Source organism: Mesoplodon mirus (genome assembly GCF_964341445.2).
Source record: "Mesoplodon mirus genome assembly, chromosome: 10".
Lineage (NCBI taxonomy): Eukaryota > Metazoa > Chordata > Mammalia > Artiodactyla > Ziphiidae > Mesoplodon > Mesoplodon mirus.
In genome coordinates this window covers 67224329-67250817 of record NC_138986.1, presented here as the reverse complement: position 1 = coordinate 67250817, position 26489 = coordinate 67224329, and the positions used below count along the sequence as shown (strand labels likewise).

At 44.1% G+C, this 26489-nt stretch overlaps 3 protein-coding genes across 8 annotated transcripts in view; 1 reads left to right on the top strand and 2 right to left on the bottom strand.

Annotated features, from left to right (window-relative positions):
* Window positions 1–3800, top strand: part of ANKRD6 (ankyrin repeat domain 6) — a 224502-nt gene extending 220702 nt beyond the window's left edge. For all 4 annotated transcript variants that reach the window (XM_082633609.1, XM_082633607.1, XM_082633608.1 and 1 more), the window contains one exon: window positions 13–3800. In XM_082633609.1, coding sequence (XP_082489735.1) covers window positions 13–584 — 572 coding nt within the window. In that variant the 3' untranslated portion in view covers window positions 585–3800. The remainder of the gene's footprint in view (window positions 1–12) is intronic.
* Window positions 3801–3919: 119 nt separating this feature from the next.
* On the bottom strand, window positions 3920–6133 carry LYRM2 (LYR motif containing 2). Its single transcript, XM_082633631.1, has 3 exons — window positions 6054–6133; window positions 5249–5389; window positions 3920–4795 (listed from the first exon to the last, which is right to left on the bottom strand). The coding sequence occupies exons 1-3, from the start codon at window positions 6096–6098 to the stop codon at window positions 4715–4717; spliced, it is 267 nt and encodes an 88-aa protein (XP_082489757.1). The 5' UTR covers window positions 6099–6133; the 3' UTR covers window positions 3920–4714.
* Window positions 6134–9291: 3158 nt separating this feature from the next.
* Window positions 9292–26489, bottom strand: part of MDN1 (midasin AAA ATPase 1) — a 159137-nt gene continuing 141939 nt past the window's right edge. For all 3 annotated transcript variants that reach the window (XM_082633597.1, XM_082633598.1, XM_082633599.1), the window contains exons 89-102: window positions 25989–26305; window positions 25591–25761; window positions 23696–23797; window positions 22482–22689; window positions 20837–21007; window positions 19037–19200; window positions 18242–18331; window positions 16778–16893; window positions 15970–16144; window positions 14364–14437; window positions 14158–14272; window positions 13273–13336; window positions 11598–11740; window positions 9292–10774 (exon numbers count right to left, since the gene is read on the bottom strand). In XM_082633597.1, coding sequence (XP_082489723.1) covers window positions 10586–10774; window positions 11598–11740; window positions 13273–13336; window positions 14158–14272; window positions 14364–14437; window positions 15970–16144; window positions 16778–16893; window positions 18242–18331; window positions 19037–19200; window positions 20837–21007; window positions 22482–22689; window positions 23696–23797; window positions 25591–25761; window positions 25989–26305 — 2099 coding nt within the window. In that variant the 3' untranslated portion in view covers window positions 9292–10585. The remainder of the gene's footprint in view (window positions 10775–11597; window positions 11741–13272; window positions 13337–14157; window positions 14273–14363; window positions 14438–15969; window positions 16145–16777; window positions 16894–18241; window positions 18332–19036; window positions 19201–20836; window positions 21008–22481; window positions 22690–23695; window positions 23798–25590; window positions 25762–25988; window positions 26306–26489) is intronic.

Sequence of the window (26489 nt, the reverse complement as noted above, 5' to 3'; positions counted from 1 at the left end):
CTTCCAAAACAGGTGTGGATCAGTCAGTGGTGACCGCAGGTCCAGTAGCAGCCTCTGACAGCCCCCCTCAGGTGGTCAGGCCCAAGGAAAAGACCCTCAGCTCCACAGCTGCCCACAGACTCCAGCAGGAGTTGTCTTCCTTGGACTGTACAGGCTCCCGACTGAGGAATGTCAAGGTCCAGACAGCCTCGTTACCCTTGAAAGAGGCAGCCAAATGCGACCCGCAGGCTGGGCCCTGTGTTGACAGAGGCACCCAAACCAAAAAGTCTGGGAAAAGTGGGCAGACGAGGCACCGCGGCCAGCAGCCAGCAGCCAGCACCACCTGCGGGCAGCTGCCACCAGCAGCAGGTGGCGAGCAGACTGGCCCTCATACTCGAGATACCTCCCAAGCGCTGGAGCTCACCCAGTATTTCTTTGAGGCTGTTTCTACCCAGATGGAAAAGTGGTATGAAAGGAAGATTGAAGAAGCACGAAGCCAAGCCAGTCAGAAAGCCCAGCAAGACAAGGCCACACTGGAGGAACACATTAAAAGTTTAGAGGAGGAACTTGCTAAACTAAGGACTAAGGTACACAAGGAAAACTAGGGCCTGGGAAGTGGGACAAGAAAGGATTCCTGGGACTTCCCTGGTGGTCCAGTGGTCGACTCTGTGCTTCCAGTGCAGGGGGCGGGGGTTCGATCCCTGGTGGTCCAGTGGTCGACTCTGTGCTTCCAGTGCAGGGGGCTGGGGTTCGATCCCTGGTCTGGGAACTAGGATCCTGCATGCCGTGGGGAGGGCGGTGGGGGGAAGGATTCCTGAGGATTTCCGGTCCTGCAGCTGCAGAAGAGCTACGTCCGAGGTGTCAGTTTTTGTACACATAGCAGAACTTGCCTTTTAAAAAAAGCACTCATTTCTAAAACGTGCCAGACACATGCTTCCTATGCCCTGAAGTTATGAAGACTTCAACAATTAGACTGAAACTAGGGGATGCTTGCTTAGTTTCAGGTTCATTACAGATTTGAAACCTCAGCTCAAGTTCATCTGAAGTTCAAAAGCTCAGATGAAGCGAGCTGTGCTAAGAAACTGAAGGATGTGTAAGCCTAAACCCTAATATTCAGGATATGAAATAATGTAAATGAAAAGCAAGAAAAAATATGAATCCCTGTGCACTGAACTCAAGCAGTCATTCATACCAACATGCCTCCTGTGCCTGGACAGTGTCTTTCTGTAGGAGCTGTAACAGACACGCTGAACTCCCTCAAGTTCATAGTTCCCAAAATGCTGACATCTTAACCAGGGAAAACTCACCAAACAAATTTTGAGGAGAAGGATTTTCATGATGTCACAAGATCCAGTATATTGTAAAATGTTTTGAAAAGTCAGAGTGTATTTAAATAATGGGCTAATTGGCTAATAACGCTGGGAATGTCAATGAACTCAAAGGAGAAAGGTTCAAATCATTGGATCATGGTTTCTGTATCTTTCAGCCAAAAGAAAGAAACAGTACAATTAATCATAGTGATTTTAAAGTGGATTAATGGAAAAAACATTCACGTAGCAATTACCTGAAATTTCTATAACCTAATTCACAGCCAGTTATCTTAGAGTACCTTTCTGAATGTGAGCTTATTGGTCTACATTTTATAAAGAAATAAGGCTGTTTCTTGAAAGTGTTTCATTTTGAACTGAGTTCTGTCATTGAAGAACCTTAAAAGCTTTCCACTGCTTTGTAGCGACTATGTCAAGGTAAATAATGCAATAAATTGACTTGGATTCCCCAGCTTCAGGGAGCACTGTGGATGTTACTCTGCTCTATGGAGTATACAAAGTTGCAAAAGTAACAGTATGTTGAAACTTTGGATTTAATTATCTTCCAAGCTTCTTGTCCCTTGTGGCATTATATTCATCTCCTCAAAATTCCATATATGCATAGAAACCTCGATTCTATTTCTGTAAACAGAGGAACCAAGTAACTGTTGTCTGTAATTTTGAATGAACTTTTGCTCATTGAGCCAAAGAGAAAATATGACTTCTTGACATGGGAACACCCAGAAAAACAAAGTATGCATTTAGTCCCTGCGTGTTCTGCCCATCAAGCTCAGTTGTTTTTGGTTTGTTCTTTTAAATACTGACAATCTATGGATCTAGGCGTTCCTAATAAATGTAGATGTATGTCATCATTACAGAACCTGGACAGGGAATTTATTTGATGTTCTCTCAAGTTTATTTTCAGGTTTGTAAGCTCGTCTTGTCGAATTTAAAACTTCAGTGGCACACTTTAAAGGGGAAAAAAATGACACAGGGGCAGTCAATATGTTAAATAATAGCCTCAGCCACTTCTCATGCTAGAAAGCTTTGCATTTAAAAAAATTCTAATAATTTAGATAATATAATAGATATTATAATAAGGGGTTCAAAGATGGATTTATTGTAGTTAATATACATTAGTTGAACATTCAGACATCTTAAACTTTAGGAACAAAACTTCAGCATTCAAACAACAGTATAGTTTACAGGGAACACCCAGTTAATTTGCCTAATCCAAAATACTGATGAAGATGATGAATAAAATGTGTTTCACCAGCATTCTATTCTGGCCAACATCTTAATGACCATGGTTCCACATGAGAAGAAATTGCTAAATAAATCTTCTCTTGGGCTAAACAACGGACTTGGCCTATAATTCAGGAGATACGCAAAGATGTAAGTGAACAAATAAAATTAAACTGTTCTTTAGAGAGGAAGGGAAAAGCTTGTCCACGAGAATAGTCTTAGTCTCTGGAAGATGAAAATTCAATTTTTCATGTTTTACCCACTTAAAAAAACAAAATCAAAACAAAACCCCACATTAGGTTTTCTTGGGGAGTCTGTGGTATTTGACTCTTGCAAATACAAACCACAAATGCGCTTACATCTTCCACATACAGTACTGCTAGGAAGAACATCAAAGTCACTGCTTGTTACACTTCATAAAAGGATGTTTTTTAGCTTCAAGATTTTAGATTTACTAGAGATAGCCTGTACTTGAGTATTTGCCAATCATGCCACACAAAAGAGTAAGTCTAAGGTTCTCTGTTCAGAAACTGTTCACACATACTTTTCCCTCTGTTCATCAGATGGCTTGACTGAAAGTACATCTATATAAAAACCTGAAAATTGGCTTATGCAAGCATTTTAGATTAGCCCATCCCCCAGTGGCAGAGTATTCAGAATTATTTTTGTCTTGTGGGTTCTGGAGCTGTGGAAGGGCAAGGGTGGCTTGGAATGCAGGTTAGTGTCACACCAGTGGTTTACACCTCTCCAATGGCACACGGTCCAACACTAGACACTGTTTATCCTGCAAAAGTTTTTCTACATCTTTCAGATGCTGCTCTGATTCTTGGATTAACTTTTTAGATTTGTTCTGTAGGTGAACTGCCAATCCCAGCCTCTTCCATGAGCTTTAACTTTCACGAAATTAACTGTTGAACAAATTTGGTCTCTTTCAAAAGTGTCCTGAAGCCAACTTCTGTCTCCAATGTATTCTTCAAACTCTGTTTTTTCCTGTCACTGGAGGAGAACCTAGTGCACTGAGGAGCTTCCTTAATTAATGATTTGTTTTACTTTCCATGTGGATATTAAGGTAACCACATTAGTTTTGACCAGGAGTTGCCTCTTCTTGGTAGGTGCTTCAGTGCATTTGTTAAACTTCTCTTTCTTCTTTTTCCTACAAAGTTCTAGATTCCCAGTGGTGATCTTTTTGGAAAGTCCTCTTGAGTATCAGATGCAACACATCTGAAGAACATACCTCAACAACCCTGAGGGTTAATGCAGAAGGACTTTCCAAGGAAGCTCCATGGTGTCTCCTGAGGTCAGTACACCTCCAGCCCTATACCTCACATTGTTTTAAAACAGCTTAATTGACTTACACAACATTATATATCAATTATATTTCCAAAAAGTTGGGGAAAAATGGCTTTATTCAGATATAATTCACATATCATACCTGTAAAATGTACAGTTCAGTAGATTTTAGTATATTCAGAGTTGTGCATTCATATAAATAGAATCATACAATACATGATCTTTTGTGACTGGCCACTTAATGTTTTCAGGGTTCATCCAGGTGTAGCATGTATCAGTACTTCATCCCTTTTTGTTTGCTAAATAATATTTTATTGTATGGGTATACCACGTTTTACTTATCCATTAATCAGCTGATGGGCATTTGGATTGTCTACTTTTTGGCTATTATGAATAATGCTGTTTAACCTTTTGGGCAACTGACAGTCTTTTTTCCAAAGTGGCTGCACAATTTTATTGTCCCACCAGCAGTGTTTAAGGGTTCCAGTTTCTCCACATCCTCACCAACATTTGCAATTATCTCCCTTTTTAATTATAGCCATTCTAGTGGATGTAAATAGTATCTCTTGGTGGTTTTGATTTGCATTTTCCTAATGATTAATGGTGTTGAACATCTTTTTATGTGCTATCTATTGTACTGGTTTTTGCTTCTTCCAAAAACTGCTGACATATCCAAGAACATTTTCAAAATAAACGGTATGTTTTCAGTGCTAAGACAATTGCTCTTATGCCCTTTTCTTGGCTCTCTCTGATATGCCATGCTCCATGTTCTGATATTTTGCTCAAGGGCTCTATGTACAGATAGTTTCACTTGGCTTTGGGCTACCCACTGTTGAGCCTAAGCTCAACTAAACACATGGAGACTTTGAAAACCTTTCAGAATAATGCTGTAGTTAAGATCTGGTTAAAGCAAGTGTTTTTTCTAACTCTTTGAGCTGCATATTGCCTTGAGTAATCATCATCCGGATTGTATCCTGTAGAAGAAAGTGAAATCTGGTCACTGTTTTAACTGGTTAAACAAGGTACAGCTCTACCATTTTATTTGTTAAAATTAGGAACTAATACGGAGAACTGGCACTGATGCACGTTAGGAAAGCCAAAAGTTAACAATTAGGGGTACACAATGTCTGGCATGCTTTCATACACCCCAAACATACTTCCCAAACCATCATGCTGTAATATTTATTATCTTTTCGTGTGTGTGTGGTTTAACAGACAAATTGGGTGGTGCTACTGTAGAGTGTAGATATAGCAAACATTGTTAAATTTAAAATATCGGTTAAGTGAAAAATCAGTAACATCAAGAGCAATGATCAAGATATACTATCTCAGTGACATATCCCAAGATATCTATCAAACTTTTTATAAAAACACACTAATCAGTACAAAAGGGTCAGGGCCTACCATCACCATGATCTTGGTCTCACCTCTTCGGTGGCACTTTTGTTTCTTTTGAATTCTTCCCTTGCCCAGTCCTTCAGGTATTTGCGATCAGAATCATTTGGAACTTGCCGAATTGCCTGCAAAATCCTTCTGTAGAGGAGGAGAACTTGTTGCCTTCTCACGAACTGTGCAGGGGAGGAGAAATGGCAATTACAGCTGCACAATCGTCAGCCCGGTAGGCTCTTTTCTCTTTGGTTCTCAATTTTGAAAAGGGGGAAGAAAACCACCTTTTTTCTTTTAAGAAAACGGCAAGAAGTTTGTTTGCGTTGTCTCCTTACTCCCTTGTCAAACTTAAAATCAAGAGTACAAGCAGGGCTTCCTTGGTGGCGCAGTGGTTGAGAGTCCGCCTGCCGATGGTTCGTGCGCGGTCCGGGAAGATCCCACATGCCGCGGAGCGGCTGGGCCCGTGAGCCATGGCCGCTGAGCCTGCGTGTCCGGAGCCTGTGCTCCGCAACGGGAGGGGCCACAACAGTGAGAGGCCCGTGTACCACAAAAAAAAAAAAATACAAGCAGCAGACCAGTCTTTCCCGCAGTCACTAGGCATTGAGGGATCCGGGCTCAAGGTCAAGAGCCCGGCCCGCCTCTTGCACCAGGACTGGAGAGTAGCCCCAACCCCCGTCGGCCCGAAGCCCCGCCCCCCCAGCCCGAGCCAATAAGTGGGGCGCGCGCAGGGTTGTCCGCCCCCAGTAGTCCCCGAGACCCCTCTATAGAATGGGTGCAGGGAGCGGTAGAGAATCGAGGTCAGACCCGGTCAAGCTGCCCTAAGAGGCCGGCGAGGAGAGTTGGTACCTGCTTTAGCGTTAGCGTCGCTGGGGGTAAGCGGGAAGCGGCCATCACGTCCACAGCGCGGTCCGCCAGAGCCCCAGCGCGCAGGGGCGGAAGTGGGGCGGTGACGGGGCGGGGCGAGCTCGGTTTCCCGGGAGGCGGCCGGCCGCAGTTGCGCTGGCTCCGGGAGCCCGGCAGTCGGGCAGTCGGAACTGAAGCTCAAGGCAGTTTCGCTTTGTCTTAGCCTAAGTTTGCTCATCCGTGAAACAGGATAGCAGTTCCTGCTTCACAGGTTGTTGTAAGAATGAGATAGTGGTGAGGCATTTAGCCCAGTTCCTGACACGTGGTTAAGTTTCATTAAATGAAAGGATTTGGGGGGTGAGGGAAGAAAACTAGTATATTCTGTTTGAGGTTTAGTGCGTATAGTGAAAAATTCTAAAAATTTAAATGTTAATTTCTCTTCAAGTGTGTGTTCTGCCCGTCTCCTTTTCTTGTCCCTGTTCTTTTCTACTGCGAGCATTTTTCCTGGCGTTGTAGTCTTCATGATCGTCCTTAGTTACAAGGCTTTAAATGGTTGTCCCATTGCAGTTTTGAGAATTTTGTGTCACTAGTAACGAGTAACCAAACATCCCTACGCCTTAAGCTTTTTCCCCCTATAATCGTTTTATCCTCCCCTCAACACACTCCTTACGCTCTTCGGTTATATTAACTGTAAGGTGTTAGTGAATCCCTCCTTTTAAAAAGCAGGATTGTTGTGAATTAAAATACAGCCCAAAGTGTTCAATTACCCGTTCGTTCACTGAGCATTTACTTGATTGCCTTGCTTGGAATCCTTGGAGCTCCCTTTTCCCAGTTGTGTACTTCTGGCTACTTGTGTGTGTGTGTTTCCTCGCCTGTTTGCTCGTCTGTAAAGTGAAATAACAGCATCTACCCCGGAGCTGCTGTTGTACCGTATTGTATGTAGTGCACTGAGAACAGAACCTGGCGCATATAAGCACTCTAAAGATTTTGAACATTACCAGGCATTGTGTGAATGATGCTAATACCATAACCACATATTTCAAAATTTGTCTACTAATTAGCAATTCATTTTTTTAAAAATAGTAGTGAAATTAAATATCCCTTGCCACTTCTAGTTATACTTATTTTGTGAATTGTTATGACTTTGGTCCCTTTATGATGGTCCAGACTTTTATTCTAATTTTATATGGGCTTTTTGCCATATTTTAAAAAATTGATCCTTTTCCTTTTATAGCTTTAAGTCTCTATATAGTCACGTGTATTTTCCATTCTTTTGAGCCTTTTCAATTTCATCTTCTCCCCTTCAGAACTTAAAATTTAATTTTTCATTGTTAATGTTTAAAATGTTTATCTAGGATTTTGGTTTATAGCATAATGGGGCTATAAGTTCTTTTCCGGTTGTAAACTATAATTTCAGCACCATTTATTAACTAATTCATTCATATTCCTGGGGTTTGTGATACTCCTGGTAAATTCTTTTAGGGTCTGAATAACCCTCAGGGTAATTTCATCCAGGTCGTTTTTACTTTTTTGTTGTATGTTTTATTATTAGGCAAGAATACTCCCCTGTAGTATCTTGTAAGAGTCTTCTATTAATGGTCTGTATGACCTTTAGAAATGCTTTGTATTATTTTCCTCTAAATCATCTTAGGATCGTTACTGAAATTTTGGTTGCGTTGAATCTATAAAGTGAGAACTGACATTTTTATACTATTATTTCTTCTTCCCATCCGGAAAGATTCACTCATGCTAGACATTGGTAATGCTGTCACGAGTCATATATGCCCCCTGTCCTTAGAATCACTCTTTGGGTAGGAAGACATAAGTCCAACATAGTATTTATAGATGTTGTCAAGGCTTATACTGTGGGAGCTTTCTTCTTGGAGGGCTTATCTGAGCTAGGCAAAGTCAGAAAGGCAAAGTGGGTAAGAGAGTTCTAGACAAAGAATGCATGGAACACTGGCAGATTCCAAGGCCCCTGTGGTTTGCTGTGATCAGATCAAATAGCGTGGTGGGGATGCTGGGAGAGAAGGGACAGGGGATACAGGTAGTGCTAAGAAGCAACAAATGGTACCTTCTTCACAGGAATTCAGAAAGATCTCCTTGGATGTTGTAAGTATGACAAAGTGAAGCTAGCAAAGTGATTAGTACTACATTTTATTTACTTTAATATTTATTTAAAAAAATTTTTTGGCTCCGTCGGGTCTTAGTTGCGGCACGCGGGATCTTTCGTTGCGGTGCGTGGGCTTCTCTCTCCTTGTGGTGCGTGGGCTCGTAGTTTGTGGCACACAGGCTCTCTAGTTGAGGTGTGCAGGCTTCATTGCCCCGTGGCGCGTGGGATCTTAGTTCCCTGACCAGGGATTGAACCTGTGTCCCCTGCATTGGAAGGTGGATTCTTTACCCCCAGGGAAGTCCCCCTCAAGCTACATTTTAAGAGAGCTCCAGCTGCACTGCAGTCAGAGGAAAGCAAAAGGGAAGACAGGATAAGGTAAATATCCAGAAGATAGACCAGACAAGATTGGGGTTTGGATGGAGGTGGAGAGGAAGGTAAGGCAAATGTAAAGGTTGAGCTCCAAGTGCTCCAAGTGAGTGTGTGAGAGAGCAAGCCTATCCGCAGTAGCTTCTTCTAAGTGACTCAGGTGTGTCACTCTTCCTAACCAACGCCCTCAGTTCCTGATGGGTCTCCTGTGTCTGCTCCTGTGCTTCCCAACCCTTTTCCTGTCACAGCACAAACTGAAGATAGATAGCACTCCTGGGTAACTTGCTTACTGAAATTCTTCTGTTCCAGACCCTATTAGCTATCCCAGGGCCAAGGGAATCACTTATGCTGGCACCTCAGTTGGGATGCTTCAGCTTAGCTTGTCCTGTCAATTAAAGGTAGATATGATGGACCGCATCACAGTCATCATGTTGGTATGGAAGATTCAACTTCCTGCCCCACGGAGGCCTTTGGCCAGGGATACATCTCTTACACTCAGATTTCATCTTGGAGCAGCATCTTTACAAGCCATTGTGTGTGTCCACTAGCTTGCCCATCTTCTGCCATGAGGCCAGCATGCTGAGGCTCACCCACCACAGACATAACCACAAGAAACAGACCCTGACTTGAAATGAGCCACTGAAGTTTTGGAGTCGTGATACACAGCATAAACTAGTGACTGACAGCTCACTGATCCAGCACACAAGACCCCCTGGCACACCTTTTACACTCCTGTCATGTTCCATTAAGAGTGGTCACAAGTTACATCAACAGTGGTATATTTTTTAATAGTTTTCAGAATATAACCTGCATAGCTTTTTAGAATAAAAAATGATATAACCTCAGGTACATGCTTTAGGGCACTTGGTTAAACAACAAGCAAACTGTGTCTTTGAGGACCACCTCAAAAGGGAGGCACACTTCACAGTGTAACTTGATAACAGACATGGAGATAGATGATTACGTCATGGCACGTTGTCTACAAAAGAACATCTGACAGAGCTTAAATAGAACACACCACACAGTTAAGTATTCAAGCACTGCTTTTTGGCAAAGTAAAAACTGCCTAAAAACCGTTAATGCATTTTTGACTGAAAAAAAAGATGTGGCTGCTTAGTTCTTCTGATACAGCACTTCTTTTCCAGCATAAGACAGGCTCAGTTCAACTTGAAATCAGTGAGGAATGATTCTTCCTCTTAACTGTTAAGAAAAAATGAACTAAAGAAATAAATTACTACCACAGCAGGAACTATGGCACAGAGAGAATGAAATAAAGGAAAAATCATCTTTCCATCATTGCATAGTCTCCCGAAGCAGCAAAGGTGAAGGGGAGGACACTGAAAAGCCATTTCATTCACACATGGCCCAAGGGTCATTTTCTGATGATTTTGGCTCCCATGTCTGGTTGTTTTATAAAAAAACACACATACCACAAGCCTCCTACCCTCGTAGAGAAGTTAGTTCCTTTCATAAGCAGCACAGTAAAAAAAAAAAAAAAACCGCAGCTGCCTTAGCCACTTGACAGCTTTTGGGTACACCCTGTGGGCTTCGCAAGGCCAAGCCTTATTAGCACAGGGTCAAAAGGGAAGTTCCCTTTAGTCCTTTGCCCAGAGGCCTGGCACAGTCCCATGCTTCCAACAGCCTCTCCTCATGGAGGTGTCCAGGGTCCCCGGGAGGGAAGGCAGGCAGCTGGGCCCCAAGGGTGGGGTGCAGCCTCCTCTTGGGCCAGGACTTCTGAAATGAGCCCGAAGGGCCGCGCCACCCCCCAGGTACGGGACCAGACACCTGCTGCTGCCGTTCCTTCACCCCAAGTTTATTACAAGCACTGGGGCCCAGGCACAGCAGGGAGCATGAGTTTTCTCTAGGCTCTGAAATTGTGTTGTAAAATGTTGCAATAAAATTTTTTGTAGCTGTTGGGTGAATGTTTATAAATCAAGTCTAAGATTAAATACCATTTTCGAGCTGGGAGTTCAGAAACAGTTGTCCCAAAGGGAGTACCTGGCAACCAGTGACATTCTGACTGCAAAGTCTCACTTAGGACTGCGTTCCTTCTGTTCTACGGGTGGTCACAGGCCGTCACCAGCTCAAACCACTGCCGGAGAGCATCGCTGAGCGTCTCGGGAAGTGCGTTCACATCGCGTAGGATTATATAGAACGGGAATGGGAACTCTTCCATGTAGGACCGGATTTCAGGCATCTCTCCAGGCCCTTTAAATATTGGTACCTTGATGTCCAAGATAGAATCCTGGCAAGAAAAAAACATTTAGAAATAAAAAAACTAAATCAGTGTCCTTGGCTAGCTCTTTTATGATCTCCTTTGCAGGCAATTTTTAGGCCTCACATGTCTAATTCCTGCTTATAAAAATAGCTCTTATTACTAAGTAAAACAGAACTCTCAATAAGGAGGCGGCAGATCTCTGAGCACCCCTTCCAGGAGAATGGCCACTAAAAGGGAAGGATAGGGGTAGATAAGCAAACCTGATTTCCCTACGATGGTATTTCCTATTCTCTACTTGGAAGAATTCACATTAAATCTTCAGCTTGCTATCCAGGCCTTAATGTGACCTGCAGAGACAGTACTTCCCTAGGAACAGACCACCCCGTGGACATCTTTCATGTAGCGACTGATGCTTCCTCCTTTGAGGAGGGCACTGCTGAGATCCAAGTACTTGGAAAGGCTGGTCTGTGTTTCCAACGGACAGGGCCCATCATCAAGGCTGTGATACCTGCAGCAACGCTGTGCAGAGGGAGATGACCCACCCGAGTACTAGTCAGCACAGAAAGTGGGTAAGAGGATAGGCTGAGTCAGTCTGGACACTGGCTTCCTTGTCATTACCTACAACCTCTGTGCTTCTGTCCTTTGCTGTAGAGCGGGAATAACCATCCCTACATCACTGGGTTACTGCTCGGTTACATGAGAAAATAATTATAAAATGCCTAGCACAGTGCCCTTCAGGCTGCCATGAATGTTATAGGAGTTCTCGGTATGACAGTGAGACCCAGGCCCTTTTTCAGATAGAACAGCTTGAAGGGAATCCCCAGAAAAGTGGCTTTTAGTAATCACTCACCCGTGAACTGGGATTGTCCAACACAACAAAAATGACAAAGATGTTAGCATTCCGGGCGGCCTGAACTGCTGCTAGGACTCTGTCTTTGCCCTCAAAGAAAAGGCCGCGTCCGTCAGAGACCACCAGGAGGAGCTGTGCAGTTTCTGTAGTAGAACATAACAGCAGGAGAGGAACAACTCAACTCAAATGACAACTCGAACTACGTACGGGGACTTCCCTACATAACAGCAGGAGAGGAACAACTCAACTCAAATGACAACTCGAACTACGTACGGGGACTTCCCTGGTGCAGCAGTGGTTAAGAATCCGCCTGCCAATGCAGGGGGCACGGGTTCGAGCCCTGGTCCGGGAAGATCCCACATGCCGTGGAGCAACTAAGCCCGTGTGCCACAACTACTGAGCCTGAGCTCTAGAGCCCACACGCCTAGAGCCCATGCTCTGCAACAAGAGAAGCCATTGCAATGAGAAGCCCACGCACCACAAGGAAGAGTAGCCCCTGCTCACTGCAACTAGAGAAAGCCTGCGCACAGCACCGAAGACCAACGCAGCCAAAAATAAATAAGTAAACTACGGACAGTAAGACAAATTAGTGCAGGCTTTCTCTGTGCTATCAAAACCAAGCAGTTCTCTGAAACTGGTGAATTCTGGGCACAAATAAAATTAGATCTATTACTGTGAACGCGTGAGTCACAGACAAGGCTGCACAAAGACACACAAAACTTCTGTCAATAAAACAATTTCCCAGTAGTGCTTTGGGGAATGTCACATTTAGATCAACTTTGTTGTACAGCAACATGTGAGAATTAAAACATGTTTATGGATATAAAGTATAAAAAAAGCAGTCCTGAGTTAGACCATTAAAAGAAAGTGCCCAAATCAGAAACCTAGAACTGTATCTTCCAAATATCAGTCATTGGCTATTAGCTTCAGATTTCTGTCAATTTCTTGTACCTAAATTCTGTTGTTTTTCTTGAAAAAAAAACAAATAGAAATTTAAACAAAAACTTAAATAGAAGGGACCACTAAAATGAACAGTGAATAAAAATGTATTAAAATTTTTAGCATATTATATAATGTTTCCAGTGAAAGACTGTTGTGCTTAAAGGCAGGCTGTCTTCTGTCAAGGAAGGTTAGCAAGTGTTGAGAGGCGTGAATGACCTACTTTAAAAGGAAGTCTTCCCATGGTACAATCAGAATTTGAGGATTTAGGGAAAGGCTAAAGAACTGGTGTGCTGCAAAAGCCCCAAATCAATCATGGATGGATTAGCTGGTTTCTGAATTATGTCCTTCTCCACTTTCCTTTGTTATTAAAATATTGAAGAATACTCTTTACATTTAATTCCACACACCCTTACTCCTTTCATTCACAATTGAACTCAAATCTATCAAATGAGTACATACTAGTTAATTACAAACTAGTTGGTGTCTACCTTCTCCTTTGATTATAAGCCTCTTGAGTATGGGTTCAATAAAAATTTTTTGAATGAATGAACAGGTGGGTAAAAAATTCCATGAATGTTTAATACCTCTGCATCATCCCCTGTTTATGTGTTTTCCTATAGAGCATACACTTTAAAAGATGGTGATGGGTACACTGAGATGAAAACAAGCAACTTGCAAATAGTACGAGAACAAAAAAGCATTTTGTTAGCAAAGACCAAAGAACACAGCTCACCTGGACTGATGTTTTGTGAGAGCTGCTTAGCGGCTGCAAACATGTTGGCTACAGACTCTAGAAACTAAACCAGAAGTAGACAATTAGAGAACTATTTAAACTCTCTTCCCACTATCATAGAGACTGAAATTACTTCTGGCACTTAAGTGATTGTCAGATAACCATCTCAGATCTATAGCAATCAAACTGTCCCATCCATCCATAAAGGACTGACAATCCTTGCACTTGGCATTCATGTTGGGTGCTGGCATTCTCAAGCACAGACAAGACCTGTGTCCCTGGCATATACCCCACTAGTGTTCTACGAGACACCCCAAAGGAAAAGAAACACTTCCTCTGGGGGACAAGAAGTCAGTAATCCCCCAAATGAACCAAAGAGCTGTCTTCTTTCAAGAAAGGAAAAGAGCTGAGCAAAAAAAAGAAGGCAAGAAAACATAAAATATCCAGTGTAACGTGAAGGAGGCTAAATTACGGCAGGAATCAGGACGGAATTGTTATCCCATGCTGTGTTTAGAACGTATGCCATCCTGAGCAAGTCACTGGCTTTATTTCACATCTTCTTCTCTAGGCTAAATGGTAGAGAAATTGGCCTTGACCCACTTGATAAGGGTACTGGGAGGTGGTTCATTGTTCCAAACCTCTCAAAATAGGGAGCCAGAAAATCAATGATGCAAAGTCAAGTGATCTTTGAAAAACAGAAAAAGAGATCACATCCTATTTAATAATGGATGCCAAGGGAGATTCTATTCCAGTGGTACACCGGCTGAGGCTTAGGACTATTCTCTATTGTAAATTTTACCATGCTGGGGAGGAGGGAGTTCTAAAAATTATGTCTCTCCTATACCATAAAATAACTGCAGAAGACATCTGAAGTCATCAGCATACCTGAGCAATCTTGGTTTTCTTTTGTTGGAATTTGCAGAGCCGCAGAATCTGGGACCCTGAGTAATCATTGAACTGTTCGTGAAATGGGTGTAACAGCTTTACGGACTCTCCAAAACTTGGGGGAGAAAAACCAAATACAATGGGAGTTATTTTTTGTCATGCAAAAAAAGGCTGGTTTTCCCAATGGGATTAAAAGGCACTCTTACCTGCACACCGCAATCTGACCCACTTCCAGAAAGGTTAGAGCATTTCCAATCACAGCCAGAGATTCAAAGGCAAGCTGTGAAACAAAGTGAAGGGTTGAAGAAATCGGAATATCCTCTACACCAATGCCTTTCAACCTTTTTTATACCAAGATTCCCACAGAAAACACTACTTTTTTGGTATGGCACACAGGGGAACAACATCAATATGGCTATTCACAACCAACTCAGAGGCTTTGGTGGCTTTGGTAGTCTTAGGCCTTGGCTAATAGCACAAGCGCTGAAACCCAATATCCTTTATACTCGTAGGAAAGGTCTGCTCTAGACATTATCCAATAAAAGAGATCTTGAGAAATTTGGTCCATACATTTTTAAGGTTTCTTCCCCATTTTTTGACTACATAAAGTAATCTCTCATGGGTAAAAGATTTTAAAAACCGATTTATTCTAATCTATGCATAAATGACAGTACAGTTTTAGAATTTAAATTCAGTTAAAAAGATGACGATACTTGTAGCAACTAACATCTACTGAACATGTATCAAGTGCCAGGCACTGAACTGACCGCTCTGTATACATGATTTCACTTAGTCTTCATAACAACTCTGAGGTTGAGGTAAGTATTGTTATCATCATGTTTTCAGAAGGTAAAACTGACAGACATAAAATGAACTGCCCAAAGTCACGCAGTACTAAGTGGGGAGTTGAGACCTGAACACAGGTGCGGAGGTTACACTTTTTCCAGCGAGCTTATGCACAGACTTCAGGCTGCTCGCTGACTTGTGCTGGGCAACAGCATCACAGTGAAGACCTCCCCCGACTCCCCACGTCCCTGACGGCGGGGGTGGGGGTGGGGTGTGGGTGTGTGTGTGTGTGTGTGTGTGGGTGTGTGTGGGTGTGTGTGGGTGTGTGTGGGTGTGTGTGTTTTCCAGGCTCCTAAGCCTTGTTACTGCTGATAGAACACTAACATAGAACACTAACTACACAGACGTAAAGAAACGTGTACTGAAGACATCTTAAAAAATCCGGGATACTCAGGGCTTCCCTGGTGGCGCAGTGGTTGAGAGTCCGCCTGCCGATGCAGGGGACATGGGTTCGTGCCCCAGTCCGGGAAGATCCCACATGCCCCGGAGCAGCTGGGCCCGTGAGCCATGGCCGCTGAGCCTGCGCGTCCGGAGCCTGTGCTCCACAACGGGAGAGGCCACAACAGTGAGAGGCCCGCGTACCGCAAAAAAAAAAAAAAAAAAAAAAAAAAAAAAAAAAAAAAGTATCAGGGCTATTCAGTTATTACGTTGTGCATGGTCTTAAAAAATATAGTACATTCATTCAGTGGAAAGTAAACACTGACAAATTTACTTACTCTGCGACTAGACAATAGCCTGGCAATGCTAAGAAACACAACAATCTAAACGACCTACAGCAGTAAGACACCAAAATTTCTTGAGACGTCCTGAAATTGCCCCTTTGAACTCTTTAAATCTTAGATCTTCTCAAATATGGTCTCATATTCTCAGAACAAACTAACTGGTATTTCAAAGTGTTTTTTAGCCAGAACATATTTAAAACATTCAGGTGGCCCATCGAACTGCCACTACACCTCTCCTCCTTACCTGTTTGGTATGGTTGTCTACCATGCTAGAAGAGTCATCGATAGCCAAACAAATCTGATACTGGCGTTTACTGGGCTTGGTCCTTCGAAGCCAAATCTTGTCTTTCCGAAACTGACTGGCAATGTATGGAATGACCTTCCGCATGTTCAGTCGCTTCCCAGTTCGATAGTCTCCTCTGTTAAATTTAACCAAACAGGAGCAAGATTAAGGATAAAGTCACAGTAATAATAACTTATAACCAGTTATACCAAATAACCAGTAACCTGGCACAATGCAGTGTTACTGTCAATTGAGATTATTAAGGGCTGGGATCTTCTTGATCAGCAGCCAGAAAAACTGGGTATGTATGTGGCAAGAATAATTAGGTCCTTTTAGAAAATTTTAAACACTTTTTAAAAAGAAAAATAATGTTTGCATTGAATATTAAGTCTTGGATTCTCTTTTGTGTTCTAAAACTATGCTTCTGGACACATCTTTGGAAGATCTAGGTGAGTGACACATGCAGCGAGTGAGTGATCCAACATGTAGAAGGTGACCAGCACACACACCCAAAGGCTCAGCCAATTTTCTCATCAGGTATTAATTAACTAGTCACAGAAAGTGCATTCATACTGAACTTCACAGAAACTTCTGTGGTAGAGATGATAAAATGGCAACAAGGTGAGGAACGCCATGCTAGAGCCTGTGCAGCACAAGTGGCAACCTAGACGCCAGCACCATAGCTGTTACGTGCTAATAAGCTCAGCAGAAAAGGTGACACTGCCACCTTTCCAGGGCACCATGAGTGCATCCAATGGAGAAGACTTACTTCAGTCTGGCAGCCTGGGTAGGCTCTAATATGAGACGAAGCTGTTCACACAGCTGCTGTGAAAGAGGTGCCGTTAAGACCAGGTAACTCTGCCACATGTCCACTGCTGCCTTCTCCTGTGACAACACAGCAACAACATGTAAGTGACCCTTAGAAGGCTGAAGCCAACCAAAGTCCTCACAGCAAGATGAAGGCCTGAAGCAAAGCAGTAGAAAGCAACCTGCTTCTCTTGTCAAGCTGCTATCTGATTCACCCGGTTTAAAACGTCTCCTCCTGGGCTTCCCTGGTGGCGCAGTGGTTAAGAGTCCGCCTGCCAGTGCTGGGGACACAGGTTCGAGCCGTGGTCCGGGAAGATCCCACTTGCCACGGAGCAACTAAGCCCGTGCGCCACAGCTACTGAGCCTGCGCTCTAGAGCCCGCAAGCCACAGCTACTGAGCCTGCGCTCTAGAGCCCGCAAGCCACAACTACTGAGCCCGAGAGCCACAACTACTGAAGCCCGTGTGCCTACAGCCCGCCCGTGCTCCTCAACAAGAGAAGCCACCACAATGAGAAGCCCGCACACTGCAACAAAGAGTAGCCCCTGCTCGCTGCAACTAGAGAAAGCCCACGCCCAGCAACGAAGACCCAATGCAGCCATAAATAAATAAATAAATAAAATTTAAAAATAATAAATTAAAAGTAAATAAATAAAATGTCTCCTCTTCCACCAAAGCCACAACTCGCAGTTCCAATGAGAAAGCAAGGTAATAAAATACTGGAATTCATGACCAAATCAATGCCTTATTCACATCACCTATGAGGAGTATATAACGTGTACCCTTCATATGGAGAGGGAGCTGTGATGGGTAATTTTGGTGCCAGGAGATCCAGCCACTTAATCATGGTCTCTCGGGCTCATGTTTCAAAAACAAAAGTGACGAGTGCAAACCTCTCCAGTAACACTCAGCAGTGTGCTTATTTCCTGAATATAAAGCTCCATGGTTAGTTTTTTTTTTTTTTTGCCAATTATGGCAGAGCAGTCAATACATACATGTGGTGAGAATAATAAGAGATACAAAATTAAAATATGTATATTTAGTAAATATTAGTAAATTTAGGATGCAAGGTCATTGAAAAGGAAACACCTGGTTAATCTACACTGCCATATCAGCTGGCAGTGTTCCAGGTGGCCTATTCAGAGAGTGACACAGTATAGACTTTTGCCCCATGTTTCAACCACTGTCACGTCTATTACGTCCATTACAGATTGAGCAATGGAAGTTAAAGAATTAAACACACCAGTTTCTCTCTGTTTTAATTAAGCTACAGATCTAATGGCAAAGCAGGCAGAAAACAATGGACAGATGTAGGCTTCAGAATTATTATATTCTCCATATACTCGGTCGCTTTGACCAAAGTAATTGGATTTCCTGTACCTTAAAAAACAAAAGTCAAGATATTTTATAAAAAGACCAGTGACTTACTTCTTCTGGGTTTCCAGATTCGTGTGGCTGCCATGTTTTCAGCTGTCTCTCCAGCTCCTGTCTTAGTTCATTGGCATCTTTTAAGAAGGGCTAAGAGGGAAAAGCCACAGATAGAGGAGACCCAGGTTGGAATCACCAACTCACTATACCTGGTTGCCTTATTCCCTGCAGTATGAACTCCCCCTGAGATGCAAAACTTGAGCAAATTTAATGGCACAATTAAGACGCCAGACAGCCATTCTTCTTCTCCTTCCCATTATGTAGAGGCAAAATGGATAAAGGAAATTTTAACATTTAATAAATCCATCCCAGTAAAACAAAGAAAGTACCCAGGAAGATATCAATAATGGAAATATTCTTTAATTAATCTAGACTATAATTAAGTCAAAGAATTAGGGAAAACAACTCAGTTAATTGGCTCTTCCTAAATGCAGGCATTAAGCCAACGATTCTTCCTACTTAACCAACATAAACTTAACTGTCCTGCAGGCTCCTCACACAAGGCTGGTGGATGTGAGAGCCAGAGGTCCGAGGACAAGACCCACCATCGTGGCCAAGTCAGGACACAGACCACCCACGGTGACCCTGGGATTAACCGTTAGAAGTGTGTTAACTGCTCAGAGAACACAGTCGTACCAACAGTACTCCTTAAAAGACTGATAAGGATATGATACCCCAAAACAACCAGATGCTATATAAAGGTTTTAAGACAAACATGTCTTAAGCTGTTTAAAAGCAACTTATAATTGCGTTTTGTCAACTTAGCGAAGTAGTAATTTGTGAAAGTTTTAGTACCTGGAAAATCGTGTCCACAAGGAACTGATGGGCTGTATGAATGGTCGAATCTCGGCTTCTCTCTGGTTTCTCATTCTCTGTCTCCCTGTGGGGTGTGTCTGTCCTGGGGTCTTGGTCTTCCTCTGTGTTAACAGTTTGGGTCTCCATCTCCATCTCTTCAAAGCCTGTTCTCACACCACAATGTCAACATGAAGACTCAGCCTTCACAGTCACGTGTCAATCCTAACAATACTCAGACTTCACTCATTCACTCCCCGGCACATTAACACCTCGGCTCCACGTGTCCTTTCTCTCTGACACGGTCTGCCAATTCTCACTCCCTCAACTTCCCCCTCTCCCCACCCTGATATGGAAGGCAGCTGTTCTGGGAGGTGGAAGTGGGGGGAGACTGTTTTACCCTGACAAGCCTCACAGAACCGTGTGATCCATTAAACTATGTTCATGCAAATAAATAAACTATGTGCATGCAGAACTCTGACAGAACCAAAAACTAAAATAACATCATCGCTCCATTTTATAAATGAGGAAGCTGAGACAAAGAAGACAAATAATTTGCCTCAACCTAAAGTAAGTAAGTAAGAGAAAGTCTGGATTTGAATCTAGGAAGGTCTAATCACAGAGCTATGCCTTTCCCACTGTCCTGTAACAGCCGGGCAGTCAGCAGTTCTAACGCCCCTGAGAAGACGAAAGCAGAAGGAAAAGTTTTTGAATTTAGCAAGTTCTTTTGAATTTGCACTTATACCATTGCTGATAAAGCTATTTTTTCATGTGTTGAATGAATTAAAAAAAAAAAAAAAACAGCCTTGTAATAGCACTTGGTCAGCTATGAAATGGAACTGTATGTAAGAAGTTTTGTTACCTTCTCACATGCATTTCCCCTATTTCTTTAAATAAAATGTTTAAATATAGTATATTTTCATATAATTAAAAATATTGTTTCTCTAATACTCAAGAATATATCTTCTGGGGGACTTCCTTGCTGGCACAGTGGATAAGACTCTGCGTTCCCAGTGCAGGGGGCCCGGGTTCAACCCCTGGTCAAGGAACTCGATCCCAGATGCGTGCCACAACTAAGGAGCCAGTGAGCCGCAACTAAGGAGCCCACCTGCCACAACTAAGACCTGGTGCAACCAAATAAATAAATAAATAAATAAGAAAGGGAAAAAAAAGAATATATCTTCTGGTCATACTGGAGTATGTGTACTATTCTGTTTTCTTCTACATATTTTAAAAAGACCGCTGGGTTGGGCTTTGCTGGTGGTGCAGTGGTTAAGAATCCGCCTGCCAATGCAGGGGACACGGGTTCGAGCCCTGGTCTGGGAAGACCCCACATGCCGCGGAGCAACTAAGCCTGTGTGCCGCAACTACTGAGCCTGCGCTCTAGAGCCCATGCTCCGCAACAAGAGAAGCCACCGCAGCGAGAAGCCTGTGCACCACAACGAAAGAGTAGCCCCCGCTTGCTGCAACTAGAGAAAGCCCGCACACAGTAACGAAGACCCAATGCAGCCAAAAATAAATAAATAAATTTTAAAAATAAATAAGATAAAAAAATAATAAAGACTGCTGGGATTTTGTCTGCAACTCAAGTTTCAAGGGTGTCCGTGAAGGACAGCGTCCTGTAACACCTACCTTCCTACTCCCAAATGAAATATGTACAGGGAAATCATTATGGGCAAATGAATCTCTAAGCCATGGGTTAGGATGGGGAAAGAACTGACCAAGCGCGACTGCAGCACCAGAGAAATGGCTTCTGTGAGTCAGAGAGCTTAGGCAGGAGGGTGTGCTCACTGCAGGACTCACCTGGCCCGGCTGTGCGCCCCGACCTGGCCTCCTCTGACTCCAGCTGCTCCATGTCTACTGTGCAGAGCTCTTCCTGCTCCCCTGTGCCCACGGAGGCATCCTCTGTCTCCTCCTCTTCCCAAGCCTCGCTGGGGTCCTTTGCAGACTGCTGCTGCTCCGTGCTAGCCACATCTGCCAACAAAGTGCACACACATGAAAAAGTCAGCTCTCTGCAGACAAAGCCATCACAAGTGGGTGTGCTTTTGGTCATTCGTAGTTTCCAAGATTCTGCCACTGACTGGTTATGTGGCTTGGACACAGTACTTGGCTTGTCTGTGATCTACTGATGTAAGTGCTTAACACTCCCCGCCACGCCCCCCGGCCAGAAGCTTCAAGGATACAGTGTAACTATACATGTGACCATAGAGTTGGATGTTTAGCTGGGTTTTTAATGCTATGGCCAGACACTGAACCAGAATAAACACGCCAGGCACGTGACTCAGAGCAGCTAATGGAACCATCCTCATTGCCAAGTTACGGGTGGAAAAACTGTAGTGATAAAGTATAACAATACGGGGCACAGAAAGATCAGCATGGGAATCCCAGCATCGTGATCTTGGACCAGTTCTTAAACATCTTCGGCCTCAGTGTGCTGATCTATAAAATGGAGAAATCCTAGCTGGTAAAGACTGTTAGCGGAACTCCATGGTCATGCCGCAAAGGCTCATAACGGTGCTGGGCACAAGGTAAAAGCTCCATGCATGGCAGCCATCACTGGTATTGCTTCATTTTTCTTCAAAGTGGGGACAGGGAGAGAAAACAGTAATCCACAGCAGAGCAGTCTTGTTGTACCATCCTCATAGTACACATTAGCAACACCAGCTTGCATGTTAGGAACGAAACAGTGACAAGTTACCAGGAGAACTTGAAGCGGAGACTGAGTGACGACTGACTACTCCCTTTCTAAGCTGAGATCTTTTTTCTCCTTGTTTATTTATGGCTGCACTGGGTCTTCATTGCTGCGTGCGGGCTTCCTCTAGTTGTGGTGAGCGGGGACTACTCTTTGTAACGGTGCATGTGCTTCTCACTGTGGTGGCTTCTCTTGTTGCGGAGCACAGGCTCTAGGCACACGGGCTTCAGTAGTTGTGGCTCGCGGGCTCTAGAGTGCAGGCTCAGTAGTTGTGGTGCACGGGCTTAGTTGATCCGTGGCATGTGGGATCTTCCCGGACCAGGCCTCGAACCTGTGCCCCTGCATTGGCAGGCAGATTCTCAACCACTGTGCCAACCAGGGAAGTCCTCTCTCCTTTCTTGAAACACATATTTCAAGTTCACAGCTCCTACCATTGCCGGGTGATTCTGAAGAAATGTCCACTACTCAGAATCCCTGTTATCAGTGCTGGGTTTGGATACGGCCAACCATTACCAAAGATATTTAAAAGGCTTACACCAGACCCAGAACCCTGAGCACTGAAACCCTGCACTTGGCTACAGATATCTTTATATCCAAAACAAATTGTATTTCTGCACAGTTCTAATTAGAAGGAAACTAGTTTAAAAAGCCATTTCCCCTCCCTCCTAAGATGACTTGTAAGAACACCTGGCGGGCACACAGCATAAGCGCTCACAGAGCTCAGGGAGCAAAGGAGAAGCCTTCCCTGCGTCGTACCGTAGGTCTGTACATCATAGGGCTCGCTACCCTGTTTAATGTGCTCAAATGCTTCCGCGTCCTCGGCCTGGGCCTGGGCCTGGGCCTGGGCCGGGCCCTGCTCAGTGTGGTTGTCCATGTCCACAGTCCTCAGCCTCTTGTGCACACGCTCATTGTGGTCACCCATGGAGCGTTCGTTGTCGGCCTGCCCAGGTTTCCTCTTAAAACTCTGTGGGAAATATGAGGAAATTCATCAGAACCTTGTCTGTAATGGCAAAAAGAGTAAAAATAATCATAATGTTTACCCTCAGGGGGCTGATTAAGTTAACCAGGTGTACCATACAAGAGTGGATTTCAGTGAAGCTGTTAATAGGAAGATCTCTAAATACATATACAGAGCAATCTCTATGATATACTTTTATACCTGAAACAAAGGCAAAGAGGCAAAGAAACACTCTCACACAGGGAGATGCACACACACAAACATCCATACCTATACTACATATGCAGAAAGTCTCTTAGAAAGAAGACAAGACTGGCAGCACCAATATGCTCTGAGCATAGTCCCTTGGGTGGCTTGGGGACAGGAATAAAATGGAAGCTTTTTAGGGGACTGGTTTCTATATACTAATTTTGTATCACATGCATGAATAATACCCCATTTTAAAAAACCTTATTTTTAAAACACAAAAGAGGGAATTCCCTGCCAGTCCAGTGGTTAGGACTCGTCGCTTTCACTGCTGGGGCCTGGGTTCAATCCCTGGTTGGGGAAATAAGATCCTGCAAGCCATGCAGTGCAGCCAAAATAAATAAATCTAATTAAATTTTAAAAAATTTAAAAATAAAACAAAAAAGAGAATGGACAGTGAACAGAGTAAGACTGGTTAGTCCTTGGCAACAACACAGAACACCTGGTTTTTAGGCTCCATAATAAGAACTTAACAGGATAAGGGTGTGTGTGCGCGTGCATGCGTCTGTGTGTGCATGCATGTCTGTGTCTCTGTGTGCGTGTGTCTGTGTGCGTGTGTCTGTGTGTGTCTGTCTCCACACAGGGAAGAAGCCCCAGCTGGGAAAGCCCCACAGTCCTGGTCTGCTCACCAAGGCTGACAATCATGGTGAGACAGCAAAGGCTGGGAATTTGGTAGTTTTTTTTTTTTAAACCATTACATTTAGAACATCATTTTACATGCAGCCTTCACCTAAGTTTAGGTGAAGAGTGATAGACTGATAGAGACCTGTGTGTTTTTCCTGGTGTTTTTCTGAGAGGCCAACCGGGCGATGAAGTTGGATTCATGGCCTTCTGCCTGGTTTGCATCCGCAGCTCCACTGCCGTGTTCCTGTGAAATCCAAGCCACAAAGAATGAGGTGGAGGAAGCTGTGCAAGTATCTGGTTATCGACTGCACTGTGCACAACTCCTCTCACCATTCTCATCTCACAGTCATATGCAGTTGGCACTCTATATCCGGGGACACGGAGGGCCCACTGTACTGCGCCAGTTTACATAAGGGACTTGAGCAGCCTTGGATTTGGGTATCCAGGGGAGTCTTGGAATCAATCCTTCTTGGACCCCAAGGGACAACTGTCACCATACCTGCCTGTCTGCTCTGGAACTCACCCATGACTAAGGCTTGGCCTGTGGGCAGAAACGAGAGCATCTAGACCTGAGTCTGTTACCCTCCTGTGGGACTTCGTTAGTTCCTTCTCTACGGGAGGTAATAGCTTACTCTGAAGGTGGGACAGACCTCGATTTGAAACCAGGCTTCATCACCAACCAGCTGAGTACTCTGGAGATTGTCATTTAACTTCACTGGGGCTTATTTAACTCAGATATAAAATGGAGAACATAGGGACTTCCCTGGTGGCACAGTGGTTAAGAATCCGCCTGCCAATGCAGAGGACATGGGTTCGATCCCTGGTACAGGAAGATCCCACATGCTGCGGAGCAACTAAGCTCGTGCGCCACAACTACTGAGCCTACTCTCTAGAGCCCAAGAGCCACAACTACTGAGCCCATGTGCCACAACTCTACAATGAGAAGCCACTGCAATGAGAAGCATGCGCACAACGAAAAGTAGCCCCCGCTCGCTGCAACTAGAGAAAGCCCGTGCACAGCAATGAAGACCCAACGCAGCCAAAACTAAATAAAAGAAAAGAAAAAGAAAAATGTTCTTAAAAAATAAAAAATATGGACTTCCCTGGTGGCGCAGTGGTTGAGAGTCCGCCTGCCGATGCAGGGGACACGGGTTTGTGCCCCAGTCCGGGAAGATCCCACATGCCGCGGAGCGGCTGGGCCCGTGAGCCATGGCCGCCGAGCCTGCGCGTCCGGAGCGAGCCTGTGCTCCGCAACGGGAGAGGCCACAACAGTGAGAGGCCCACGTACCAAAAATAAAATAAAATAAAATAAAATAAAAAATAAAATGGAGAACATACAAAGAACAATAATATCTATCTTATAGGGCCACGATGAAGACTTGCTAAAGTAATGAAATGCTCAGCACCTAATGGGTGCTCAGTAAATGGTTTGGAAGGGGGATGAGAAATATAAACTGTTGTAATTATTGCTGAGAAAGTAGGGGTGCAGAGAGGCCAAGGGAGTTGTCCAGAGAAACCTCTGAGTAGCAGGCCCTCCAACTTCCAGGGCTCCTTCCAGGCTGCCAGTGCCCCAACTGGGCCACAAAAGACACCTCACCCTATGTCAAGGAATGAAGAGGTACTTTCCATTTGAAATTAATGTTTAGAAGCCTGGTGAACAGCGAGGAAAAGGGAAGCCCTACTACATACTAGAGCCATACCACTGCATGAAGTCTCAAGTCAACCCTTCTTTCCTTAGGAGCTTTCTAAAATATAATTTGAACTTGGTTCTCCCACAGAGAACTACACTCTAGTAACTTTTTCTCATTGAGCACATACTTAAATAAAGTGTGTAAAAGTATTCTGGGATTTGTTCCAGGGGGCATATAAAATTAGGTGTACGACCACTTTCTTAACGAACGGGAGATGATATGTTAGATGTCAACCACAGATAAACGTCACACACGAACCAACTACTACTAAACAGAACTTGGTTTCGGACAGGGAGAAGAGGCCCTCCCCCAAGGGGCAGCGGGCGAGGCAGAGAGGGCCCTTCACCTCCTTCCCCTGCTCCTTCTCGGGCGCGGCCCCCGCCAGCTCCACGGCATGCTCGCTCTGCTCGCTCTCCAAGCCCATCTGCCCGCAGGAGTCGTGCTCTTTCCTCTCCGTAGCCTCTGGCACCTGCTGCTCCGTGTCAGAGTTCTCCCCTTCTTCCTCTTTTTCCTGCATCTGCAGGGAAATCAAACACAGCATTAACTGCTCTGGAGGACGAAGATGAGGTGGGAGGCCCCCCTCACCAAGGGGAGTCTGCAGGGAGGGGATCGGCCAAAGTGGGTCTTAAACAGAAACATAAAGCTGCTCGGCAAAGTAGCCTAAGCGAGATCCCAGTGGGAAGAAGGTAATTTTTTCTCATCATCATAGTTTTAATCGAAGACAAGCCAGACCCGCCATGATACCTGAGGCTGGAGACCTTGGTCAACAGGGACGTCCTTCTCTGCACTTTCCTCACTGGCGTCCTTGTCCTCCAAAGACTGCTGCTCCTCCTCTGTGTTCTCTTCAGGATGCTGGGCAACATCGTTGTCTTGGTCGGCAGCTCCTGTGTCCATCTCTTCCTCCCCCTCCTCCTGGTCATCTTCACTGGAGCCTCCCTCAGGCTCGTGCTGACCCTGGCCTTCATTCTGGTCAGTCTCAGTCTCTTCGTTTATGTCTTCGGCTTCATGACCTGCTTCTACAGTATCCATTGGTTTCTCTTTAATTTCCAAAGGATTCTCTTCTGGACAGATGAAACCAAAAGAAGGAACACAGAATTTAAAAACCAAACAATGTGATTTCTTAAGATGGGATGTAGTTACACAAGTGTCTTATTATTATTCTCGAACCAGGAGTTGGCAAACTATGGTCCTTGGGCCAAATCTGGCCATCCACATATTTCTGCAAATTTCTCCACAAGATTTATA

Excerpts from the sequence above, each read along its gene's own strand:
- LYRM2 (XM_082633631.1), bottom strand. The coding sequence starts at position 6,098 with ATGGCCGCTTCCCGCTTACCCCCAGCGACGCTAACGCTAAAGCAG. Across the intron at positions 5,390-6,053 it reads CGACGCTAACGCTAAAGCAG|TTCGTGAGAAGGCAACAAGT; the intron begins GTACCAACTCTC and ends TCCCCTGCACAG. Across the intron at positions 4,796-5,248 it reads ACAAAAGTGCCACCGAAGAG|GATACAATCCGGATGATGAT; the intron begins GTGAGACCAAGA and ends TTTCTTCTACAG.